Source organism: Narcine bancroftii, chromosome 4, assembly GCF_036971445.1.
Source record: "Narcine bancroftii isolate sNarBan1 chromosome 4, sNarBan1.hap1, whole genome shotgun sequence".
Classification (NCBI taxonomy): Eukaryota; Metazoa; Chordata; class Chondrichthyes; order Torpediniformes; family Narcinidae; genus Narcine; species Narcine bancroftii.
In genome coordinates, this window is record NC_091472.1 from 190,217,450 (window position 1) to 190,244,201 (window position 26,752).

General features: G+C 39.8%; 1 protein-coding gene across 4 annotated transcripts in view; it reads left to right on the forward strand.

Moving 5' to 3' along the window:
- The window catches only part of ube2g1b (ubiquitin-conjugating enzyme E2G 1b (UBC7 homolog, yeast)), a 33,433-nt gene extending 8,747 nt beyond the window's left edge, over positions 1–24,686 (forward strand). For all 4 annotated transcript variants that reach the window (XM_069933330.1, XM_069933332.1, XM_069933331.1 and 1 more), the window contains 3 exons: positions 7,039–7,217; positions 20,301–20,406; positions 24,492–24,686. In XM_069933330.1, coding sequence (XP_069789431.1) covers positions 7,039–7,217; positions 20,301–20,387 — 266 coding nt within the window. In that variant the 3' untranslated portion in view covers positions 20,388–20,406; positions 24,492–24,686. The remainder of the gene's footprint in view (positions 1–7,038; positions 7,218–20,300; positions 20,407–24,491) is intronic.
- The last annotated feature ends 2,066 nt before the right edge of the window (positions 24,687–26,752 follow it).

Consider the following 26,752-nt stretch of genomic DNA (forward strand, 5'->3'; position numbering starts at 1 on the left):
CAGTGGTGGGCTTCTAGATAGCACAGTGGTGGGCTTCTAGATAGCACAGTGGTGGGCTTCTAGATAGCACAGTGGTGGGCTTCTAGATAGCACAGTGGTGGGCTTCTAGATAGCACAGTGGTGGGCTTCTAGATAGCACAGTGGTGGGCTTCTAGATAGCACAGTGGTGGGCTTCTAGATAGCACAGTGGTGGGCTTCTAGATAGCACAGTGGTGGGCTTCTAGATAGCACAGTGGTGGGCTTCTAGATAGCACAGTGGTGGGCTTCTAGATAGCACAGTGGTGGGCTTCTAGATAGCACAGTGGTGGGCTTCTAGATAGCACAGTGGTGGGCTTCTAGATAGCACAGTGGTGGGCTTCTAGATAGCACAGTGGTGGGCTTCTAGATAGCACAGTGGTGGGCTTCTAGATAGCACAGTGGTGGGCTTCTAGATAGCACAGTGGTGGGCTTCTAGATAGCACAGTGGTGGGCTTCTAGATAGCACAGTGGTGGGCTTCTAGATAGCACAGTGGTGGGCTTCTAGATAGCACAGTGGTGGGCTTCTAGATAGCACAGTGGTGGGCTTCTAGATAGCACAGTGGTGGGCTTCTAGATAGCACAGTGGTGGGCTTCTAGATAGCACAGTGGTGGGCTTCTAGATAGCACAGTGGTGGGCTTCTAGATAGCACAGTGGTGGGCTTCTAGATAGCACAGTGGTGGGCTTCTAGATAGCACAGTGGTGGGCTTCTAGATAGCACAGTGGTGGGCTTCTAGATAGCACAGTGGTGGGCTTCTAGATAGCACAGTGGTGGGCTTCTAGATAGCACAGTGGTGGGCTTCTAGATAGCACAGTGGTGGGCTTCTAGATAGCACAGTGGTGGGCTTCTAGATAGCACAGTGGTGGGCTTCTAGATAGCACAGTGGTGGGCTTCTAGATAGCACAGTGGTGGGCTTCTAGATAGCACAGTGGTGGGCTTCTAGATAGCACAGTGGTGGGCTTCTAGATAGCACAGTGGTGGGCTTCTAGATAGCACAGTGGTGGGCTTCTAGATAGCACAGTGGTGGGCTTCTAGATAGCACAGTGGTGGGCTTCTAGATAGCACAGTGGTGGGCTTCTAGATAGCACAGTGGTGGGCTTCTAGATAGCACAGTGGTGGGCTTCTAGATAGCACAGTGGTGGGCTTCTAGATAGCACAGTGGTGGGCTTCTAGATAGCACAGTGGTGGGCTTCTAGATAGCACAGTGGTGGGCTTCTAGATAGCACAGTGGTGGGCTTCTAGATAGCACAGTGGTGGGCTTCTAGATAGCACAGTGGTGGGCTTCTAGATAGCACAGTGGTGGGCTTCTAGATAGCACAGTGGTGGGCTTCTAGATAGCACAGTGGTGGGCTTCTAGATAGCACAGTGGTGGGCTTCTAGATAGCACAGTGGTGGGCTTCTAGATAGCACAGTGGTGGGCTTCTAGATAGCACAGTGGTGGGCTTCTAGATAGCACAGTGGTGGGCTTCTAGATAGCACAGTGGTGGGCTTCTAGATAGCACAGTGGTGGGCTTCTAGATAGCACAGTGGTGGGCTTCTAGATAGCACAGTGGTGGGCTTCTAGATAGCACAGTGGTGGGCTTCTAGATAGCACAGTGGTGGGCTTCTAGATAGCACAGTGGTGGGCTTCTAGATAGCACAGTGGTGGGCTTCTAGATAGCACAGTGGTGGGCTTCTAGATAGCACAGTGGTGGGCTTCTAGATAGCACAGTGGTGGGCTTCTAGATAGCACAGTGGTGGGCTTCTAGATAGCACAGTGGTGGGCTTCTAGATAGCACAGTGGTGGGCTTCTAGATAGCACAGTGGTGGGCTTCTAGATAGCACAGTGGTGGGCTTCTAGATAGCACAGTGGTGGGCTTCTAGATAGCACAGTGGTGGGCTTCTAGATAGCACAGTGGTGGGCTTCTAGATAGCACAGTGGTGGGCTTCTAGATAGCACAGTGGTGGGCTTCTAGATAGCACAGTGGTGGGCTTCTAGATAGCACAGTGGTGGGCTTCTAGATAGCACAGTGGTGGGCTTCTAGATAGCACAGTGGTGGGCTTCTAGATAGCACAGTGGTGGGCTTCTAGATAGCACAGTGGTGGGCTTCTAGATAGCACAGTGGTGGGCTTCTAGATAGCACAGTGGTGGGCTTCTAGATAGCACAGTGGTGGGCTTCTAGATAGCACAGTGGTGGGCTTCTAGATAGCACAGTGGTGGGCTTCTAGATAGCACAGTGGTGGGCTTCTAGATAGCACAGTGGTGGGCTTCTAGATAGCACAGTGGTGGGCTTCTAGATAGCACAGTGGTGGGCTTCTAGATAGCACAGTGGTGGGCTTCTAGATAGCACAGTGGTGGGCTTCTAGATAGCACAGTGGTGGGCTTCTAGATAGCACAGTGGTGGGCTTCTAGATAGCACAGTGGTGGGCTTCTAGATAGCACAGTGGTGGGCTTCTAGATAGCACAGTGGTGGGCTTCTAGATAGCACAGTGGTGGGCTTCTAGATAGCACAGTGGTGGGCTTCTAGATAGCACAGTGGTGGGCTTCTAGATAGCACAGTGGTGGGCTTCTAGATAGCACAGTGGTGGGCTTCTAGATAGCACAGTGGTGGGCTTCTAGATAGCACAGTGGTGGGCTTCTAGATAGCACAGTGGTGGGCTTCTAGATAGCACAATAGTAATGTTGCAGTCGGAAGTTCCCACCTGCTTTAAAAGGGCATCAATCCTTCCATGCCCAAGAAGAGCAGAGGGAGCTGCCTCAGTGACTATAACCCAGTAGCACTAACATCCCTTGTGATGAAATGCTTTGAGAGGTTGGTCATGGCCAGAATTAGCACATACCTAAGCAAAATACTGGACCCAGTGCAAGTCGCCTATCATCACAATTGCTCCACAGCAAACACAATATCACTGGTCCTATACTCAGTTCTGGATCACCTAGAAAACAGAAAAACAGCAACTCGTACATACAGCTGCTTTTCAAAGATTATAGCTCTCTTTTAACACCATTATTATCTCAGTGCTGATCAACAAGTTCCAAACCTTTAGCCTCTGCACTCCCTTATGCAACTGGATTCTTGACTACCTCATTGGAAGTATGAATTAGAAACCAACACCTACTCACTGATGATCAACACAGATGCACCTCAAGGAAGCATGCTTAGCCCATTGCTCTACTCGTTATACACCGATGACTGTGTGACGAGGCACAATTCCAATGTTATCTACAAATTTTCCTATCACGCCACGCTTGTTAGCAGAATCACATGGCATTGAGGAAGCTTTTAGGAGGGAGATAGATCAGCTATTTGAGTAGTGTTACATCAACAAATTGCACTCAACATTAGCAAAACCAACGAGATGATTGTGGACTTCATGAGGAAGTCAGGAGAACATGAACAGGTTTTCATCAAGGCTTCAGCAGGGGAGAGGGTCAAGAACTTCAAATTCCTGGGTGTCAACATCTCCAAGGATCTGTCCTGGAGCCTCCATGTCGATGCAATCATAAAGAAGGCTCGTCAATGGCTATACTTTGTGAGGAGTTTGAGGACTCTCAAAAACTTCTGGCTGGTGACATCGCTGTCCAGTGTGGAGATGCCAATGCTCAGGACAAAAATTAAAACTCTAGAGCACACATGTCAAACTCTGGCCCGCGGGCCAAATTTGGCCTGCGATATAATTATATTTGGCCCGCAAGATCATTTCAAAAATGTATTAGAGGTGGCCCGCCCTGCAGTGAGAGCCGATGCTGCTTTTTGGTAATGTCACCCCCACCATCCTCCCCCTTCATTGCACATCCTTCCCCACCCCCTAACTATCCCCTCCCCCCTAAAACCACCCCCCTTAAAAGATGGCCAGAATATTCTCAAAAAGGAATCCAGAATGGTAAAGTTCCACAAACTTTCTGCTGGGAATCCTAACAACACCCGGGCATCAGATCCACGGGACGCGGAGGGAGCTAGAGTGTTGCAGGTTGACCGTGCAAACTTCGAGAACGGGGAAAACAAAATTGTAACACGAGAAGTCTGTCAATGTCATTAGCCGGCAAGCCAGTTGGAAGGCTCCCCGCACAACCAGTCACTTCTCCCACCTGTCGAGCGGTGCGACCGATTGGCGAGCGCCTGTGATTTCCTGTCAGCGCGACAGAGATGGCAGGCTGCGCACGGCCCCCGCTGTTCCGCAAAGGCTGATTGGTAGCGCGCTGGGCCTGAGTGGGTGGGTAAGCAGGGGTGGACAGAGGGTGTAGGTGAGGAGTAATAGGCAGGGGAAGTTATGGTGGTGTGAGGGGCAGTTAGAGGGAGGGATGAGTAGAAGGAGGGGTGGATAGGGAAGAGGTAAAAGGGGAGGGGCAGGGCAAGTAGGGGAGGGGTGATTAGAGGGTGAGAGATGGGTAGAGTGGTACAGGTTGAGGGGAGAGGCAGTAGAGGGGCATGTATAGGATGGGGTGGGTAGAGGCAGAGCGAGTGGAGTGAGGGGTGAGTAGAGGTTGGGTAAAGGACTGGTCAGGTAGAGGGACGGTGGGTCGAGGGTGAATAGAGGCCTAGAGCCTGAGGAGTGAGCAGGAAATGCTGAGTCCTGATGCAGGCCAAAATGGACACAGCCTGTGAATGCTGACTACATCTCCACAGGGACCAAATAGGTTTCCCTCAGGTCAAGCAAAGGGTGAACTTGAGCTACCTACTCCTGACCTGTAACATTATCCTCCTAAAGTTATATCCTAAAATTTAACATTACATATGTTGAAAGAAGAGAAAACATGCAGATGTTGAAAATTTTCAATAAATATTTAGTTCGGCCCTCGACTTAGTCCAAGTTTTTAATTTTGGCCCTCCGTGAATTTGAGTTTGACACCCCTGCTCTAGAGGGTTGTTAACTTGGACTGCAACATTTGCAGGCACCAGTCTTCACCACATCGAGGACGTCTATAAGAGGCAGTGTCTTATGAAAGCAGTCTTTAAGCTCAAGGATGCCCACCACCCAGGCCATGCCCTCTTCACTCTGCTACCATTGGGAGAAGCGTACAGGAGCCTGAAGATGAGCACTCAGCGGTACAAGGGCAGCTTCTTTCCCTCTGCCATCAGATTCCTAAATGAACAACGAACCACAGACACTGCCTTATTTTGACTTTTTCTTCCATTTTTAAAAACTATTTTATAAAGAGATTTATATAAAAGTTTGTACTGCAGTGCTGCCAGAAAACAGTGAATTTCATAACATGTTCATAAACAATAAATTCTGATTCTGATTAAAAAGGAGCGATGATTCAGCATCCAGGAGGGAGATTGAAAATTTGGCTGAAGGTTTACCAACAGCAACCTCCTACTCAATGTCAGCAAAACTAAGGAGTGATTGTGGACTTCAGGAAGAGGAAATCAGAGGTGGAGAGGGTGAACAAATTTAAATTCCTGGGAGTCACTCTCTCAGAGAACCTTTCCTGACCCAATATACTTATGTCGCTGTGAAGAAAGTACATCAACGCCTCTACTTCCTCAGGAGTTGCGGAGGTTCTTTATGATATCGTAAAACTTGGCAAACTTCTACAGATGCCTGCATTGCGGCTGGCTATACCTCTGAGTGGAAAGCCCTCCAAAAGGTAGTGGACAGAGCCCAGTACATGACAGGCAATGCTCTCCCCACTATCGATAAAATCTACATGGAATGCTACTGTTGGAAAGCAGCAGCCACCATCAAGGATCCATACCACCCAGGACATGCTCTGATCTCACTGCTGCCATCAGGAAAGAAGTATAGGTGGTATACATGCCACAAGACTCCTAACACCATATTCAGACTCAGTTGCTAACCATCCACCTTCAGACTCCTAAACAACAAATTCAATCAGAGACTCTTTTTTTTTAAATTTTTTTATTTTTCACATTATAAACCACATTGATCAAGATACATACATTTTCCCTCTTGAACATATACAATGTCGTTTTCTCCCCCCCACTCCCGACCTCCCCTCCCTCTCTCCCGACCTCCCCTCCCATTCATTCATTCATTTAAAGTTCAGAAAATAGGATACATTAAACCCGTCAAACAATGTTGTCACTCAATAAAAACAAACAAGAAATTCCACTGAGTCAGCTCTTTTCATTCTCTTCTCCTTCTGTCATTTTAGGTGGTAGATGTCCCCGGTAGGTTTTCTCTATTATGTTTCATGTATGGCTCTCATATTTGTTCAAATCAGAGACTCATTGAAGGACTCTTACTTTGTACATTTTTTTCCTCTGTATTGCACAGTTTGTTTAGATTTCTCTCTTTGTTTACGTTTCTCTCTCTTGCATACACATGTTTTTCCTGAGTACAGTTTGCATTATGGGTAAGTAGAAATTCTGGTTGGCTCACAGGAAAAAAGAACCTCAAGATTGTATGTGATATGCATGTACTCTGACCACCTATCTGAACTTTGAAAAAAGGTTTGGTGGTGGGGAAGGGAAAGAGAAGAAGGAATAGAGCCAGTAGAATCAGAAAAAGTAATGGAGGTGGGGAGAATTAAAAATGAGGGGGAAGGTTACGAGAAATTTGAGACATCAATTTTGATGCTTTCTGGTTGAGACTGCCAAAGTGGAATGTCAGGTGTTGTTCTAATTAGTGTTGAGCATCAACTTAGCAGTAAAGTAGGCCTTGGACAGAAATATTAATGCTATTTCTCTTTCTAGAGATGCTACCTGATCTGCTGAATGTTTCCAGCATTTTCCATGTATTATTTTGATGTTTTTAGTGGACAGTTATGTACAATGCATATTTAATTGTCAAAATCTTTGCTCATTTACACCTGATTTTGGAATAATATTCTTGATAGCTGTGAACTTGTATGTTGTGGGAGAACTTCCATGGATGGAATTTGCAATGGGCTCTTGTAAGCTTAAATAAACTGCTTTATTTGGAATGAGGCACAGTAACAATTGTTGATGGTGTAATTAGAGCTATAGGTGTAACTTAATGCTCTAGATTTATGTTGTCTTTCACTGGTTTGTTGAATCTCCACATTCCATTCATAAACTATTGGGAAAGTGTTAAAACCTCTCTGTTTTTACAGTTGGCAAGAATGGTGATGTGTGCATTTCAATTCTGCATGAACCTGGTGAGGATAAATTTGGTTATGAAAAGCCTGAGGAACGTTGGCTACCCATTCATACTGTGGAGACTATTCTCATTAGTGTCATCTCTATGCTCGCTGATCCTAACAGTGACTCACCTGCTAATGTTGATGCTGCAGTAAGTATTTCTGTTATTGCATTAGGATTTATCGCTTGGATCATTCACACCTGAAGAAAGATACTCTTGAATGGGGGAAATTTTTTAAAAATGTATAACTATTGTGCTAGGCTATACAGAGATTAAAAAAGAGGAAGTGTTGGATCTACTTAAAAAACACATGAGGATTGATAAATCCCCAGGCTGGATGAGAATGACCCCAGGTTGCTATGGGAAGGGGGGGTGGGGGTGAGGGAAAGAGATTGCTGGAGTTTTGCTGATGATCTTTGCATCCTCCTTGGCCTTTTTCTTTCTTTGGCTTGGCTTCGCGGACGAAGATTTATGGGGGGGTATGTCCACGTCTGCTGCAGGCTCGTTGGTGACTGACAAGTCCGATGCGGGACAGGCAGGCACGGTTGCAGCGGTTGCAAGGGAAAATTGGTGGGTTGGGGTTGGGTGTTGGGTTTTTCCTCCTTTGTCTTTTATCAGTGAGGTGGGCTCTGCAGTCTTCTTCAAAGGAGGTTGCTGCCCGCCGAACTGTGAGGCGCCAAGATGCACGGTTGGAGGCGAGATCAGCCCACTGGCGGTGGTCAATGTGGCAGGCACCAAGAGATTTCTTTAAGCAGTCCTTGTACCTCTTCTTTGGTGCACCTCTGTCTCGGTGGCCAGTGGAGAGCTCGCCATATAACACGATCTTGGGAAGGCGATGGTCCTCCATTTTGGAGACGTGACCCACCCAGCGCAGTTGAGTCTTCAGCAGCATGGATTTGATGGCCACATAGGATGGGCCGGACAATTGGAGAATAGCAAATGTGCTCCCTTGTTTAAAAAAGGTAATCAGGAGAATCCAGGGAATTGTAGACCAGTAAGTCCTAAATCAGTGGTGAGCTAACTATTGGAAAGGACTCTTAAGGATGGGGTTTGCAAGCATTTAGGGAAGTACAGTCTTTTCAGGGATAGCAGCATAGTTTTGTGAGGGGAAGATCATGCCTCAAGAGCCCAATTGAATTTTTGAGGCAGAAACAAGAAAATTGATGAAGGTAGGGCAGTAGATGTGGAGCATATGGATTTTGGTAAGGCATTTGACAAGGTCCCCCGTGGAAGGCTCGCTCAGAAGGTCATGAGGCATGGGATCCATGGAAACTTGGCTATATGGATTAAGAATTGGGTTAAACCGGAGAGTAGTAGTTGGTGGAAAGTATTCTGCTTGGAGGTCATTGACTAGTGGAGTTCCACAGGGTTCTGTTCTGGGATGCTAGCTCTTTATGATTTTTTTTAATATATAAATGACCTGGATGAAGAAGTAGAATTATAGGGAGCTGGGAGTAACCAATTTTTTTTTAAATTTTAATTTTTTTTTTTTCTTAATTATATTTTTCTCTTCTGGTTGTAACAAAAAAATAAAAAGAACAAAATAAAAAAGGAAGAAAAAAACCCCCATACTAATTTAACCTCTCCCACTAAACACAGTCATCACTAAATAAATTGTAAAGAATCGAGTATCAGCTCTTGGACATCGGACAGAAAATTCCCAGAGCACCCCTGCCTAGGTAATCAAATTAAGATAATAGTCTGTGAATGGGCCCCATATCTTTGACAAATGCAATTTTTTTTTCCACACTATAAACCACATTGATCAAGATACATACATTTTCCTTTTCAAATATATACAGTGTCATTTTCTCCCCCCCCTCCCTCTTCCCATCCCACCCTCCCTACCTCCCCTCCCATTCATTTAAAGTTCAGAATCTAAGATACATTAAACCCATCAAACAATGTTGTCACTCAATAAAAATAAACAAGAAATTCCACTGAGTCAATTCTTTTCATTCCCTTCTCCTTCTGTCATTTTAGGTGGTAGATGTCCCCGGTAGGTTTTCTCTAATGTGTTTCATGTATGGCTCCCATATTTGTTCAAATATTGTAATATTATTTCTTAAATTATATGTTATTTTTTCTAATGGAATACATTTATTCATTTCTATATACCATTGTTGTATTCTCAAATTATCTTCTAATTTCCAGGTTGACATAATACATTTTTTTGCTACAGCTAGGGCTATCCTAACAAATCTTTTTTGTGCACCATCCAAATCAAGTCCAAATTCTTTGTTTTTTATGTTACTTAGGAGGAAGATCTCTGGGTTTTTTGGTATATTGCTTTTTGTGATTTTATTTAATATCTGGTTTAGATCTTCCCAAAATTTTTTCACTTTCTCACATGTCCAGATTGCATGAATTGTTGTTCCCATTTCCTTTTTACAGCAAAAACATCTGTCAGATACTGTTGGGTCCCATTTATTTAACTTTTGAGGTGTAATATATAGCCTGTGTATCCAGTTATATTGTATCATACGTAATCTCATATTTATTGTATTTCTCATAGTTCCTGAGCATAACTTCTCCCATGTTTCCTACTTTATCTTTATGTTTAGATCTTGTTCCCATTTTGTTTAGTTTTACCATTTGTTTCCTCATTCTCCTTTTCTTGCAGTTTAATATACATGTTTGTTATAAATTTATTGATTATCATTGTGTCTGTAATCACATATTCAAAATTACTTCCCTCTGGTAACCTCAGACTGTTTCCACTTTGTCCTTCAAGTAGGATTTCAGTTGGTAGTATGCCAACACTGTATCGTGAGTTATTTTATATTTATCCTTCATTTGTTCAAAGGATAATAATTTATTTCTTGAAAAGCAATTTTCTATTCTTTTGATCCCTTTTTTCTCCCATTCTCTAAAGGAAAGGTTATCTATTGTAAAAGGGATTAGCTGATTTTGCGTCAGTATTAGTTTTGGTAGTTGGTAATTTGTTTTATTCCTTTCTACATGAATCTTCTTCCAAATATTGAGCAGATGATGTAATACTAGAGAATTCCTACGTTGTACCAATTTTTCATCCCATTTATATAATATATGTTCGGGTATCTTCTCCCCTATTTTATCTAGTTCTAATCTAGTCCAATCTGGCTTTTCCCTTGTTTGATAAAAATCTGATAGGTATCTTAATTGTGCGGCTCTATAATAATTTTTAAAGTTTGGCAGTTGCAAGCCTCCTTGTTTATACCATTCTGTTAATTTATCTAGTGCTATCCTCTGTTTCCCCCCTTTTCCATAAAAATTTCCTTATTATTTTCTTTAACTCCTTGAAGAATTTCTCTGTCAAGTGTATTGGCAATGCCTGAAATAGGTATTGTATCCTTGGGAAAATGTTCATTTTAATACAGTTTATCCTTCCTATTAGCGTTAGTGGTAAGTCTTTCCAATGCTCTAAGTCGTCCTGTAATTTTTTCATTAGTGGATAATAATTGAGTTTATATAGGTGGCCAAGGTTTTTATTTATTTGTATACCTAGGTATCGTATTGCTTGCATTTGCCATCTGAATGGTGATTCTTTCTTAAATTTTGAGAAATCCGCATTATTCATTGGCATTGCTTCACTTTTATTTGCGTTGATCTTGTATTTCTCCATATTCCTTCAATTTCTTATGTAATTCTTTTATTGATATTTCTGGTTCTGTTAAGTATACTATAACGTCATCTGCAAATAAACTGATTTTAAATTCCTTTTCTTTTATTTTGATCCCTTTTATTTTATTTTCTGTTCTTATCAATTCTGCTAGTGGTTCTATGGCTAACGCGAACAATAAGGGCGATGGTGGGCATCCCTGCCTTGTTGATCTGCTTAAGTTAAATTGTTTTGATACATATCCATTTACTGTCACTTTCGCCAATGGCCCCTTATATAATGCTTTAATCCAATTAATATATTTCTCTGGTAAGCTGAATTTTTGTAGTACTTTGAATAAATAATTCCATTCTACTCTGTCAAAGGCCTTCTCTGCGTCTAAAGCAACTGCTACTGTTGGAGCTTTATTTCCTTCTACTGCATGAATTAAGTTAATAAATTTACAAATATTGTCCGTTGTTCGTCTTTTTTTAACAAATCCAGTTTGGTCTAGATTTACTATTTTTGGTACATAGTCGACTAATCTGTTTGCTAATAGTTTAGCTGTTATCTTATAATCTGTGTTAAGTAAAGATATTGGTCTATATGACGCTGGTGCGAGTGGATCTTTCCCTGCCTTTGGTATTACTGTAATTATTGCTGTTTTGCATGAATCTGGTAAGCTTTGTGTTTTATCAATCTGGTTGATTACTTCCAGGAGGGGAGGAATTAATAAATCTTTAAATGTTTTATAGAATTCTATTGGGAATCCATCCTCTCCTGGTGTTTTATTATTCGGTAGTTTTTTTATTATCTCTTGTATTTCTACTATTTCAAATGGTTCTGTTAATTTATTTTGCTCCTCTATTTGTAATTTTGGTAGTTCAATTTTAGTTAAAAATTCATCTATTTTGTCTTCTTTCCCTTGGTTTTCAGTTTGGTATAATTATTCGTAGAATTCTCTGAAGTTTTCATTAATCTCCGTTGGATTATATGTGATTTGTTTGTCTTTTTTCCTTGATGCCAATACCATTTTCTTAGCTTGTTCTGTCTTAAGCTGCCACGCTAGAATTTTGTGCGTTTTTTCACCTAGTTCATAATATTTCTGTTTTGTCTTCATTATATCCTTCTCCACTTTATATGTTTGTAGTGTTTCATATTTTATTTTTTTATCTGCCAATTCTCTTCTTTTAGTTGTATCTTCCTTCATTGCTAATTATTTTTCTATATTTGCTATTTCTCTTTCCAACTGCTCTGTTTTCTGATTGTAGTCCTTCTTCATCTTGGTTACATAACTTATTATTTGCCCTCTGATGAACGCTTTCATTGCGTCCCATAGTATAAACTTATCTTTCACTGATTCCGTATTTATTTCAAAGTACACTTTAATTTGTCTTTTAATGAATTCTCTAAAATCCTGCCTTTCAAGTAGCATGGAGTTTCATCTCCATCTATACATTCTTGGAGGGATGTCCTCTAACTCTATTGTCAATATCAGGGGTGAGTGGTCTGATAATATTCTAGCTTTATATTCTGTTTTTCTGTCAAATGCAATTCTTTAACATTTATATCTAATTTTCTCCAAACTCAAGCAAGACATCCTGTAACCATTACATATGAGTTGGTGCTCTGCTGTCTTTCCATCTTATTAAAATTGCTCGTCTGGCCATCAATGAAGTTAAAGTGTGACAGAGTATATAGATATGTTTTTGGGAGATAAATTGGGAAAGGTTTGTTAGTGTAGGTCACATACAAACACTTTAAAACAGATCTTATTTGAAATACTGGAGCTCTGCCTCATGCTAGACATATCGGGGTCTCAGCTTTTGCAAGACCTTTGAAGAGTGCTCAAGAGACTTCACTAATGGATTGTTGTTTACAAAAAGCAACAGATGAAAGAGCTTGTTGGAGCTGCATAGCTGCATAGTGTCTGGAGGAGAGCTTGCTGATGTAAGAGGGTCATGTGGTTTTGCAAGCAAAGAGACTCAAACAGGCTTTCTCTTGGAGAGAGAGAGACAGAGACAGAGGTCAGTTCTGCAGTGTTACAGCCAGCAGACTGCAGCTGGGACTGGAACAGGACAAGCTCGCAAGCTTGGAGAATGCCTCATTTTGGAAGACGTCCTGATCAAAGCCCTCATGGTTCATGCAAAAGGAGAGTACTGGCTGTCTAATGTTTCACTTGGAATAAGAGAAACAAGAAGGAATTCTCTGGTGACCTGAAAGAAAGAGGTTATCATCTGGAGAACCCGAAAGGTTTCTTCGGCAAGACACTGAAGTGGCTGATGGAAGTAAAAGGAACACAAATCTCTCTGAAAACCGACAAGAACCTTCCTGAGTGGTAACCATTTACCTTTCAAGCACCAAAGCTTGGTGAATGTTATAAATGTTAAATTCTGTGCACAGTATAAGAGTTGCCTGCAACCAGTGAATTTGGAGGAATGAGAAGTGAGATTGGACTGTGAACCAAATAACTTTTCTGAACTTACACACACATTACATACATGAGCACTTAGAATTAGAAGGAGGTTAGGTTAAGTAAGTCAATATAGATAAGTTAAAGTTTAATTCTGTTTACATGTTTAAAGATAATTAAAAGCAACTTTTATTTAAGTAGCCATTTGTCTTGGTGAATATCTTTTGCTGCTGGGTTTATGGGTCCTCTGGGCTCGTAACAAAAGTTACTATTTTTTTGAGTTGAATTCAAGAAAATCATCTCTGAGAATCTGTGATTGAATTTTAAGAATTGTTCCCAGTATTCTTGTAGTACTTATCATTTGAGCCATCTCATTTATTAAAGGCTGAATGACTGCATTTAGTTGCTTACACTGTAAATCAGAAAAGCTCAGCCCTGCTTTCTCTGACGTAGTGGCAGAACCAGGTAACTGCAGCTCCTGCTGCAACTCAACCAAAGGCATTTTAAAAGTTTTACTGTGGGTCTGGACTCCCAGCGACGGCACCTCAACTTCCTCAGGGGGTCACCGCTAGTCTCCCCCCGCAGCTCGTTGTTTTTTCACAAAATCACGGTGGAAAGCGATATCTTCAGGTTGAAATGCTTCCTGATGCATTTCCATCAATGGAGTAGTCTTCCTGCATGCTCCCTCCGTTAAAATCGAAAGGCTTTCAGAATTGGGATCCACTTCTTGGGAACCCGCACCTTCTTCCAGAGAACGGGTAATTCCAGTGCTGTCCTTCACTTGTTGAGTAGTAGACATTTTTTTTCAGCTCCCACTGGCAGTCTTTGTGGTTTAGACACTGAAGAAATTAAACCTGAAGCTATATATCAAGTCGTCTTGGCCCCAAATCTTCAGCACTTCGAAAATGTAACTTCTTCTGCACTTGAGGTTTAATCTTTTATCATTAATGGTCATAATAGTTCCTTAATACTTTAAACTAAAATTTAAAAAGTTTAAACTTGAAAACAAAGGGTTAAAAAATTGGAACTTAAAAGTCTGGCCAGAGAGGTCAAGATTACACGTCTAGACTCTACGCCATCTTGCCACGCCCCCCAGTATTCTTGTAGTTCTGGACATACCCAGAATATATGAATCAGAGAGGCCTCAAAAATTTTACATTTGTCACATAATGAATCAACATCAGGATAAAAATGAGATAATCTAACTTTAGACATGTGTATTCTATGTACAACTTTAAATTGTATTAAACAATGTCGTTCACAGAATGAAGTATTATTAATCAGATCAAGCGTGTTACCCAATTTTCATCTGGTCGATGTATTCAAGTCTTGTTCCCACTCATTCTTGATTCCCATCCCTGAATGTATTCTTGCGTCCATCAAATAATTGCTATCAATCTATCATAGGAAAACTTTAAATAAAAAAAAAATAAATCAAGAGCATTGGTATTTGAAATTTGAGGAAAATTAGATAATTTAGACTGAAAAAATGCCTAATTTGTAGATATCTAAGAAAATGCCTTTTAGGAAGGTTGAATTTAACTGTTAATTGTTCAAATAAAGCAAAATTGCCTCGAATATATAGATCCTTAAAACTCTTTATTCCCAATTCAACCCATTCCTTAAAGCCTGCATCCAAGGTAGAATAGGGCTAACAAGAGAAACATTAGGATACTCAAAAAAATTTCCTAAATTGTCCCCATATTCTCAGTCTGTCTCATTATCAGATTGTTCATAAATTTTGAAAATGAAAAGGGTGAGGAAGAGCCTAAAACTGCCAACATATCTAAATATTTTGAAAAATTCTGTTGTAATCAATTGTTACAATAGATTTAAGTCAAGTTTGGTGGGTTCAGCCACAAGCTGACAAAGAAGGAGTAATCTTTATTATACACACAGGGAAATCGTAATGGGGAAGACACAAAACAACATGATACTTAAAAACTACGTATCAGCTCACATCAGATACAGCGATCTCCAATACCAGTGGCCGCCTACTCTATCTCTCTCTTTGTTATGCACCTGCAAGACAGGGATTTCAGCAAATACTCCCAATTCCTGTACCAATGAGGTGCAATTCAATGTTAAGTAATATGCAGCTACTAACACACTCTTACAAGGCAGGGACTTAAATGCACACTCCCGATTCCCTGTACCAATGGGGTGTGTGGGGGTGGGTTGGGGTTGCAGCTCAATGTTAAGTACTGCTAAACAATGCTAAAGTCCAGTGGTTAGTGAAGTGCACCCACCTTACCAACAACACTTCCAGCGTTGTCAACAGTTCACGACCTAGAATAGAGCAGCATTTGTAGCCAGTAATTTTGCAGATGTGAAGGTTGGAGATGTTGTGGACAGTGTTTGAAGGCTGTCGTATATCACAACAGGATGCAGATTTGGGCGGAAAAGTGGCAGATGGAGTTTAATCCAGATAAATGTGAGGGGATGCATTTTGGTAGGTCAAACTTAAAGGCAGAGAACATGGTTAATGGTAGGATACTTACAATGTGAAACAGAGGGACCTTTGGGTCCAAATCCATAAATCATTCAAGGTCGTTGGGCAGGTTGGTAGGACTGTTAAGAGCTCTATGTATACTGGGCTTCATTAATTGGGGGATTGAGTTCAGGAGTTGTGAGCTAATATTGCAGCTCTATAAATCTCTGATTGAGACCACACTTAGAATATTGTGTTCAGTTCTGGTCACCTCATTACAGGAAAGACAAGGAAGCTATGGAGAGGGTGCAGAGGAGATTTACCAGGGTGGTGCCTGGATTGGAAAATGCGCCTTATGAGGGAAGATTATCAGGCTTTTCTCTTTGGAGCGAAGGAGTATGATAAGTGACTTAATAGAGGACTACCCAATTATGAGAGGCAAATATAATGTAGACAGTCAGCAACTTTTTCCCAGGGCAGAAGTAGAAAACATCAGAGGACATCTGTACAAAATGAAGGGAGGAAAGTTTAGGGAGACATTAGAGGTTTTTACACCTAGAGTTATGAGTGCCTGGGATACATTGCCAAAGGTGTTAGTGGAGGCTCTTAGACAGGCACATGGATGAAAGAAAAATAGAGGGTTATGAGTTAGGGAGGTAGGTTTGATAGGTATATATGGGTCAGCACAAAATTGTGGACCAAAGGGCCTGTACTGTGCTGTAATGTTCTTGTTCCATCAGATGGTAATTTGTGTTTCAAAAGCTTGGTCCATTTATAAATTGTTAAACTCCACTAAACATTCCTTTTGTGAAATGATAGCAGTCAAAACAGATCTTCTACAATTTTTTAATACATTTGTAATAACAAAAATAGTATGTAGTGAGAAAATGTTGAGTTCATGCTATCTAATGATGATTTCCAGGGCTTTTTTGACCCACCCATGCTGTTCCCACTATGATAAGAACTTGGTGAATACCATATTTGCCATGTAACAGATATCCATTATTAAATGCATAGCAGTTTTCAGTCAGTGGCCCATAGCTTGCTCTCTTCCTTTTCTCTCTTAACCCCTCCCCCACACCTTTTTCCCCATCACCATGATATTCCTGATGGAACATTCTAGTTCTAATGGAACAATCTGCTCTTTTCACCTCTGTGGTGATATGTATGACTGTGTGTGGGTAGCCGGCCCACCCACTGACGACTTGCTCCCTAGTAACTCCCCTTGTGGCCCAGCCATAAAGGTCGACCTTCCTCCCCCTGTCCTTCATTCGAGCACATGGAATCAGGCCAGCTACAAATTAAAGCCTATTTTTTTGCACTCTCAGACTTTAGAGATATTGATAGAACATATTAACTTTGGCAATAAACTGAAATTCATGCCTTTTGGAAATATTTGTTTATACATTTAGAATTGCTAGTTTTGCTTTCATTCAACCCATGAAGTGTTAAATGAGTAGATTTCATTCTGAAATGCAGCAAAAATATAACGAGAGATACTTGTAAAACATATAAATATTACAGTTTTGAGAACAGTCAATAGGAAATTGTATATCTATATAGGCAGATATAAAAGTTTTATTTATATTTGCATATTGCTTTGGTCAATATATATCATTTCAATAGAATGAAGCAGGTGTATTAACTATCACTGAAAGGGTCATCTTGATGTAGATACTTATTAAATCAGTTTGGATTTCAAGAAAATACAGTTTTGGACAAAGAACTGGGATTTTTCTCTAATGTGTAATTATTGGAAAACCAAAAAGTGGAAAATGCTAACAATATATTTCAAACAAAAAAAAATAGCTTTCAGTATAAACCTTTGACTTAATTGGAAACAAAGATGTGCAAATATTTTAGCGAAACTGAGGGTGAGGGGAGACCCAACAGCCACAGCAGGTCATGGATAAGAAGTTCATCACCTGGGTTTTGTAGTCAGCCACTGCTCTGTTGAGAGAAAATTTTGTAACAATCTTTGGCAAATCAGTTGTATTAAATATTAATTTTTAACATTTTGCAGTGCTCCGTGTGCAATTTTAGAAGGTGGGGAAAAAAAACATTTTTAAGAACATTTGGGGGACTGACAATCCACACAAAATTATTTTCGAGGGTAAAATGAGTATAAGTATACCATTTGAAACCTGTACCTCATGCAACAAAACAATATTTTCAGGGTCTTTTTTGGGCTGGAATGCTTGTAAATATCTGGCTCCTATTGATTCGTTGATTTCTGAAGATTGTATTTAAGTCTGAACTACAGTGCGGTCTTTAGAGGAGCAGATGATCACATTGACAGGAACTTCTGGGTTTCCATGGTTAACTGTGCATGAAGCTGCTGGTATATTCCCTTCAAAAGAGAACTGTGTGTTGATGATCTCACTGTTATTCTCTCTGCATTTTCTAGTTGAATGGTGTGTATGATGTATTTAATAAAAAGGGAGCAATGGAAAAACAATTTTTTTTAAAAATTTACAAAGGTAGAGTTTTTTTTTAAAGTCAGGAAAATATGCTAGAATTACACAGCAAGTCCATCTTCCCTAAAGAGAGTTACAAAGCAAAATGTGACTTCAGACCTTTTGCCAGAACTATTATCATGTATGAATGTGTATTTTCTCCCTCCAAACTTTGACACAATCAAACTTTGATATGGCAGCTGGCCAATTTAAATTTGAGTCCTTAAAGATCTAGAATAAAGTGAGTATCACCCTGTCACATAAGAACACTGGGTTCTTTTTTTTTCGGGAGAAAAATCTACCATCATGACTGACACATGCGCAACTCCAGAACTACCAAATGTGCTTGACTTCTAATTGCCTGCTGCATGGGTCTAGCAAGCCACTCAGTTTTGGGATCATTAAGGAGGAACAATTAAAAGAAGCTTTGCCAGACTTTACTCATCCTGTGAGTGATTTTTTTTTTAAAAAAAGGCAAGCCCACCTCCGAATATAACAGCTGTTATTTAAAAGAGACCTCTCTTTATTGTGACCCTACCCACCACAACCTCTTTGTGCATTGCTCATAGATCCACAATCACGGTCAAGTTTTCATTGCCCTGATTAGAAACCGCCATTCCAAAAGTGAATGTCCTGTAGAATCTGACCATAAATTATATTGTTTTGTTTAATGGTAATTTGGAATAATTAATGTACATTCTCTCTTTTACTAACCTCCCACTGGCCATTTTTTGCCATTGGATGTTCCACTGGTTTCTTCTACTTTTGGTGTCAAGCCTACATTAAAGCCAACTTACCTCCCTTTTTTTTGTTGCTGAGTTATTCAACTTCCTGCGCAGAATCATAAAATTATTACCATACTCTGAGGGACACCATTAAGCCCACTGAGAATATGGCAGCTCTTTATATGCCCTTTATTATTCAATTGAATTGCAGGATGTAGGTATCAATGGCCAGAGAAGCATTTAATTCCCCTTCAAAAGGTTGTGGTGAAGTCTACTTCTGATGATGGTGTTCCCCTCTAGAGTTTCAAGACTCATTAATGTGGAAGAACTTGAGGCATATTTCGATCTTGGCATGACAATGTGACTGGGAGGGCAAATGGCAGGTGATAGTGTACCTCATATGCCTGCTCCATTTATTCATGTTTATTTAACTGGTTTGGTTGGGCTTTTGGTCATTGATGACCCAGGATGTTAATGGTGGGTGACTTGGCATTAGTAATGCCAATGGTAAGTGATTTAACTATTTTAGGAAATGGTCATTGACTGGCCACTGTGTTATTTGCCATGAATGTTATTTGCCTCGAATGTTATTTGCCACGAATGAGCCCATACCTGAATGTAGCCAAGAATTGGCTGCATGAAGGTACAGTCTGCTTATTTTTATGATAAATTCTGAACAAAATTGAACGTATTTCCAGCCTATCTTTGTTTAAATCACCCCATCTGAATTCAATGCTCAGCTTCTGTCCACATTTAAAGCCAGTTCCCTAAGATGGCATCTCCCTGTGCTCCTATGCTTCAACAGTCTCTGTCTTGGACTAGGTAGTTTCCAACCATTTCCTTGTATTAGCAGACAACAACCCAAAAATTAGCTCTTCTCCAAACTCATGTCCTTTTGCATTGGTTCCCAAAAAAACCTTCAATGAACTCTCAAGTTCTGACATCTTCTGAATTTGCATTTTTCCCCTTTACCTAATTTCTGTTTCTTTGCACTGTTTTCCCCACTTCAACCCTACTCTATTTTAAACCTTTAACTACTTCCCATTGCCTACTCGTTGCCATTCTTAAATCCATGCTTGCAAAAGGCTTAAGAGTAGATGTGATTTGAGGAAAATTGGGTCAATCAGTGTTTTAGGACACCTCTTGAATGCTGGGAGAAGGATCTAGACACAGGTAATTTTGGGAGTAACATTGGTATACTTGAAAACATAAAGATCTTTGGAAGTTAATATTCATAAACACTCTAATGAGTTATGTGTTGGTAGTTTCATGGTTCAGAAGGAGACAGACGATTACTGGATAGTTGGTGTTTGGTCATAGACAAATAGAGATCTTTTGTATCATTTCAAACAGTGTTCCAACTAGAAGGTTGTATTAAGAGTTGGAAGCTAAGATTCTTCAATAAGGGAGAAATTGGAATGACAATTATCATTGCTGTGAAAAGACAAAAGAAAATAGGTTCTTTGCCCAAAGAAATGCCCAGACAGGGGGAAAAAAAACTCAATATCAAGTTGGTTTGGAATTTGTGAGAAGAGAAACAAAATTAAATAGATTAGTTAAGATGTCAGTTGTTCTCGGTAAAACCTGATCAGATCATTTTAAACCGCCATCGTCATTCTTTCTTGTAGAAAGAATGGAGAGATGATCCTTGTGGAGAATTTAAGAAGAAAGTTGCTCGGTGTGTAAGAAAAAGCCAAGAAATGGTATTTGAGTAAATTCTTCCTCCAACTTATGGTAAGTGTTTATGGAAACTACTGACTGTTTTGGAATAAATGTTGAATTATATTGTGACAAAAATACTGAATTCTTCTTAAACTTTCATGTGCGTTTAGTTTTCATTGAATATAAATTAGGAGCAGGAACATGGTCCTTCAAGCATGTTCTGTTAGTAACTTCAGTATATTTTGTGGATCATGCACACAGTGTCGACAATGGTGAAGGGAAAGAATGCTAAATTAATTAGACTCTAAGCTAGTGAGTTGCTTTGTCCTAAGTGTCTTGAGAATGGTACTCCTTCAGACCAATGGAGAGCATCCTGTCATGCATTTGACTCGTAATGATGGGGATGTAAAGACCTACTGGGGTTGGGTGATGAGTCAATAACCACAGCATAACCTGTCTGATATTGATGTAGTTGGTCCACTTGAGTTTCTGGACAAGGGTGACTCGCACAATGTTGATTGTTGAAATATTGAATGTTGGAAGTTCACAATGATAATTCGATTATTTGTCAAAGGTAATTGCTTAGACTCTTCCTGGTTAAAGATAACTGGTAACTTTGAGGTATAATAATGTTACTCACCATTTGTTATGAACTAGTATGCAAATTAATGCTTATAAAAGAGCAATAGTGATTGTTAGATTGGACTTGGAATTGTATTTGCTTGCAATAAATGTTAAGTAAGCTAAATTATCAATGTTTTATCAGATTCCGTTATCTACCTATCACTTTCAAAAACTTGGATATAAACCTCTTCTGGACACTTTGTTGTATTGAACCCACTACATCAGCCATTCTCAACCATTTTTTGGCTATGGTCCCTTTAGGACTCTGCTCAAAGTTTATGGGCTCCCTTCCCTGTGAAGCAGTCAAATTTAGTTGACATCTTCTGTACTTCTGTCCTACCAACTACATTTTTTTTTAAAATGTTGCACGAGGTGAAAACAAAACAAGGCTTTTACTCAGAGCATAATAACTGTGGCTTGTGATTCCAAAACAATCAGACAAATAGGAAATCCTTCTTATTGAACATGTAGGAAAGGGCAAAACATGAACATGCATATTACAATTTTTTTTTAAATTCTTCGCATGCAATGGTTTATACACATTGAGCCATAAGATGAAAAATTTAGTGAGATCCGTCACACAATTATGTCGAAGCAAGGAACTCTCTGAAAACATGGTTATTTTCTGCATTTATCTAGGTAATTCTAAGCTTTCTCCAAGTGCCTCCAACCTTGAAAAAAATCTTGCAGCTATACAGCAAAGTCCTATCCTTCCCCCAAAAATATTTAATCCATTCAGTTTCCATGCCCCCCCCTCCCATACATCTTGGCTCTCTTGAAGGATTTCAGTCTGTAGCCCCCATTGAGAATGGCTGCTCTACATTATCTCTTTTGTACTTCCTACCATGATACATCAGTCTGAAGTGCTCTGCATTAAATATTATTTTTCACATATCTATCCATTCCACCAGTCTATCAACAGCCTTTTGAAGTTGATTGCTATTCTCCCTTATGTTTGCCACATGTCCAAAAGTTGAAATGGTATGATATATAACAAAAACCAAGTCATTAATTTATTATTAAAACAGTGGACCTACCATCACCTCTTGGCTGCAAAAGGCAGTGGACACAACCCAGTACATCAGACAAAATTCTTCACACCAGGGAGAAAATCTACATGCAACATTGCCATCAGAGATCAGCAGCAATTATCAAGGAATCCACACCACCCAGGATGTGCTTTGTTCTCACTGTTGTCATTGGTAAAGAGATATAGGTGCCACAAGACTCATACCATTAGATTTAGGAACAGTTGATACCCCTCCAACATCAGTTCCTAAACAACATTCAATCAGAGACTCATTTAAGGATTCTTACCTTGCACATTATTTATTATTGAACATTTATTTTGCTCTGTATTGCACAGTTTGCTTATATTTTCTCTTTGATAATCCATCTTTTCCTGAGTGCAGTATTTTGCATTAACGATGATGACACGGCTAGTGTAGCGGTTAGCACAAAGTTGTTACAGTGCCAGCGATCAGTACTGGGGTTGGAATACTGTGCTGTCTGTAAGGAGCTTGTACGTTCTCCCTGTTTCTGCGTGGGTTTTCCCCAGGGTTTCTTCCCGCCATACAAAAAGGACTGGCTGTTTTAGATTGTTTTGTTGAAAAAGTGTCAGGTTTGGTGCATTCATAGAGAGATGAATCTAGACACAAGGGTTTGCAATCAAACAACTTTATTAACACAACAATTAATGAGAGACAATTTATGTGGGAACGTGGGCGCACAATTTGTAAGGGAGCATGGGAACAGATCGTAATGGGAAACTAACAGGGGAGAACGTTAAACAGTACACAATTATTAATTCACACAGGTGATGCAGTCATTCACACCCTATAAACAGGAGTTACATACACCCTCCTCCAGACCCCTGAATAAGAGGAGGTGGATCTCCTATCACTGTACCCGCAGGGGTATACGCCCACTCTTGGATCCCTTGATCAGTTGAGAAGGGCGGCTCCACTGCCAGTATTGATCTATAGCAATCTGAGTTATAGCAATACCACGGCTCAGCTTCAGTGCAGCGTGCACCTTACCCGCGACCCTTCCAAGTGACATCTGCTGTAGAAACCTGGCATGGAGCATGTATGGGCCTAGCACCACAAGGCAGAGAGAGTGAGTGTCCTTTGTGCTGTTGCTAAATACAGGGCTTTGGCCAATAAGGATGCTGAGCGATTTTAAACCAGCCAATGGCAAGGTGTGCACCTACCAGTGGTGTGAGCCCAATCTTAACTGACGCTCCACCTGCAATTTGTAACTTTGCCTATAGCTCTTTGTGTAACAAAAAGTACACCAAGTCCTGACAGGTGGTGTGACTTCCGAATGAGTTTCGGGTGGGGAGGCCACATGACCGCTAGCAATAGGCAGAGAACCTCCCTCACACAATAAAGGTCAATTGGGTGTAATTGGGCAGAATGAGCTTCTGAGCTGAAAAGACCTGTTACTGTGCTGTATGTCTAAATTTAAAAATAAGTAGAAATTCTGCCTGGCCCATAGGAGGAAGAATCTCAGGGTTGTATGTGATATCATTCTGAATATTTCTGCCAATAAATCTGAATATTGAACTTTGTCTCGTCGCATTTGCATACTTGCCTGCGTCAGGAGCAGTGCTGATCACTGTTGATGACGTATCTTGAGATGATGTACGGGAGTAATAATGCACATGCGTGGGTTAGTTAAGCAGGCTGCTTGCATGGGATGGATTTTGGGTGCAGGAGGAGGAGAGTGATTACCCGTGTGGCGGTGAGCCAATGAAAAGGCCAGAGGGGTTTGGCTGGGTGAATGCAGTGTTGTTTTTGAAGGGAGTAAAGCGTCGACTCCATTTTTGTGCTGAAAGAAACAAATGAGTGTATTCTTTAATTGTGCGTAAACTGGGTAAGTCAGTGCTGCTACAGACTCACTGGATCTACTGACTACTCAGCAGATTTAACAGCTAAAAATTAGCAATACAAAAGCCAGCACCTCTATGTTCAAGAACAGTTTATTTCCAACAGCGACCAGGGTCTCGTTGCACTAATCATGGACACTCTGTGATGCCACACCCCACAAAAGGACTGTCTGCATGATTACTAAGTCACTTTTTTAAGCAGGAGGAGAACTGTCAATATTTATAATCTATCGATATTTTGTATTGATTGTCTCTTTTATTTTAATTATTGTATTATAGTTTGTTCTTCAATAGTTTTTGTAGATTTTTTTTAAAAATACCTGTTCAGCTGTAGCTGGTAACAATTTCCGTACATATGTTCAATGCTCAGTGACAGTAAACTATCATATTAACTTGTATTGTCTTGTTTTAAAGTTTCCTCTATTAGTGTCAACTTATTAAAAAATCATATTAAGTCCAGATTCTGCTGCATTCAACCCATTGGCAAAATGCACATCTGAACAGCTTGCATGGTCCTTTTTAAAATGTACTGCATTTGTGAAATAATATCTTGTAAGGAATGATCAAAAGCCAATAAGGGATTGAGTGACTTCATAAAAAGTGTAGCCACTGATTTCATATTTGATTTAAACTCTATTTTTAGGAATCGTGAAAGAGAATAGACCTCTCTTTTTGCACTGTTTGCTGCCCTTTACATCGTGGATGCCAACCTGCAGCTCGGAATTCTATGCTTCATGAGCTTGGATACAAAGAAAACGTCTTCCCGAGAGAGAAATACCCACTGAGAAGAACTGGCCGTGCAATGGATAGCAACAAAAACAAGTTTAAAATACTTTAATTCTTGTCTCTGTTATTTTCTACTCCTCTCATGAATTAGTTTATCTTTGTTTAAAGTTATTTTGATTGCTGGGGATATTGTTATATTATGTGAGGGTTACCTTTGCATTTCATAAGATTGCTGCTGTTTGCCTAAAAATAATTCACTGAATCATTATGCAGTGTTAAAACTTTCTAGATCACCAGCTTTACAGAAAATACATCTGGGTGAAGTAATAGTTTAGGGCTTGTGGTAAGAGGTAATAACTTAATTTTATGTGTGAACCAGTTTGGCTGTTATAGCAATTTCAAGAAAATCACAGGCAGTTGATATAACTGCATTTTCCATATTTCTGGAAATTATATATGCAAGTTTTATTTTTAAATATACATTTAGAGTTTTATCTTGAATCATTTAGAGTGTTATTGGTTAATTTTCTTTGTAACTACGATGACTATAAAACTATTCAGCTTCAATTATTTTATTTGATCTAATAAACCAAATTTATTGTAGAACTTGTGTGGTTGGTGTCACTAATGGCTCTGTTATAATCATGTAATTATGAATATAACAGGACAGTCAAAACAAGTCGCAAATGCTTTTTTAAAAAATACTACAAATTTAATTGAGTACTATTATTTTAAAATTCAAATTGATCTTGGTCTGCTGAAATTTAAAAACTAAAAATTCAAAGCACACTGAAATTTGAACTTAAAACGAATTATTTTTAAAATGGATTAGTGCCACAGAATTGGGCTGTAGTGTTCTTGTTTTCCTGCTGATGGTTTTGAATTTTGAATCTGAACACTGATAGGCTTTGATTTCGGAACATCATCTGAAACAGTGATACACCCAACGGATCTTTAGGTGCTATCTGCAAAACCAATTACAGTACCTATTTACTACACAGAGCAGACCATTTGACTCAACTGGACGGTGTTGTATTTCACAAGTTCAACCAGATTTTAAAGGTTTCATTATGTTACAGGAGAACATATTGATAGGCTAGCCATTATTTCTGTCTGAACCTAAACAATTAGGGTGACCAACTATTTATTGACATTTGAGACTGTGTAAAGTAGGTTCCAATATTTCCTGTACTCTTAGTTCATTAATATTTGTGCTCTTATTAATTAATGCTCTGCTTTTCTGTGAAGATTTATTTTATCTTGACATTTCAGAGGAAGTATTTGCCTTTATCCCAAGTTTTTTTTTTTTTTTTAACTGGATAACCTGACTTTATTTACAGATATTGGTCAAGAGAGAAGGACATCAAGAATGAATTCTCTGCTCCTTTTTGAAGATGTGCCACAATTACAGCTTAAACTACTCAAGTCAAAGACGTCACTGTTAATAGATCCTTCACAAAAGTAGCTGGAAACTAATGTAATCCAGGTCAACGTCTCATGTTAAAAACATAATGCTGGAGAAACTCAGCAGGTCAAATAGTGTACTTTAATATAGCAAAGATAAATATATATTACTAATGTTGAACCTGCTGAATCTCTCCAATATCGTTTTTACTTCAATCACAGCATCGGTAGACTTTTCGAGTTTTACTCTTTTTTTTTAAAAAATTTTTATTTTTCACACCATAAATCACAATAGCCATGATATACACTTTTTCTTTTCCACACATTTACAGTGACTTTTTCTCCCTCCCCCCTCCCTCCTCCCAAGCCACCCCCCCATCCCCCCCCCTCTCATCCATTTTAGGTATACAATCTAGGTTGCATTAATTCAGTTAGACAATGTTGTCATTCAACAAAAATACACCAGAAATTCTACTGAGTCCATTCTTTTCTTTTCTTCTCCTTCCATCAACTTAGGTAATGTTTGTTCCCGGTAGGTTTTCGCTATTGTATTTAATGTAAGGCTCCCATACTTGTTCGAATATTTCAATATTATTTCTTAAACTATATGTTATTTTTTCTAATGGAATACATTTATTCATTTCTATATACCATTGTTGTATTTTCAAATTATCTTCCAATTTCCAGGTTGACATTTTTTTGCTACGGCTAGGGCTATCTTAACAAATCTTTTTTGTGCATCCTCCAAGTCAATTCCAAATTCTTTGTTTTTTA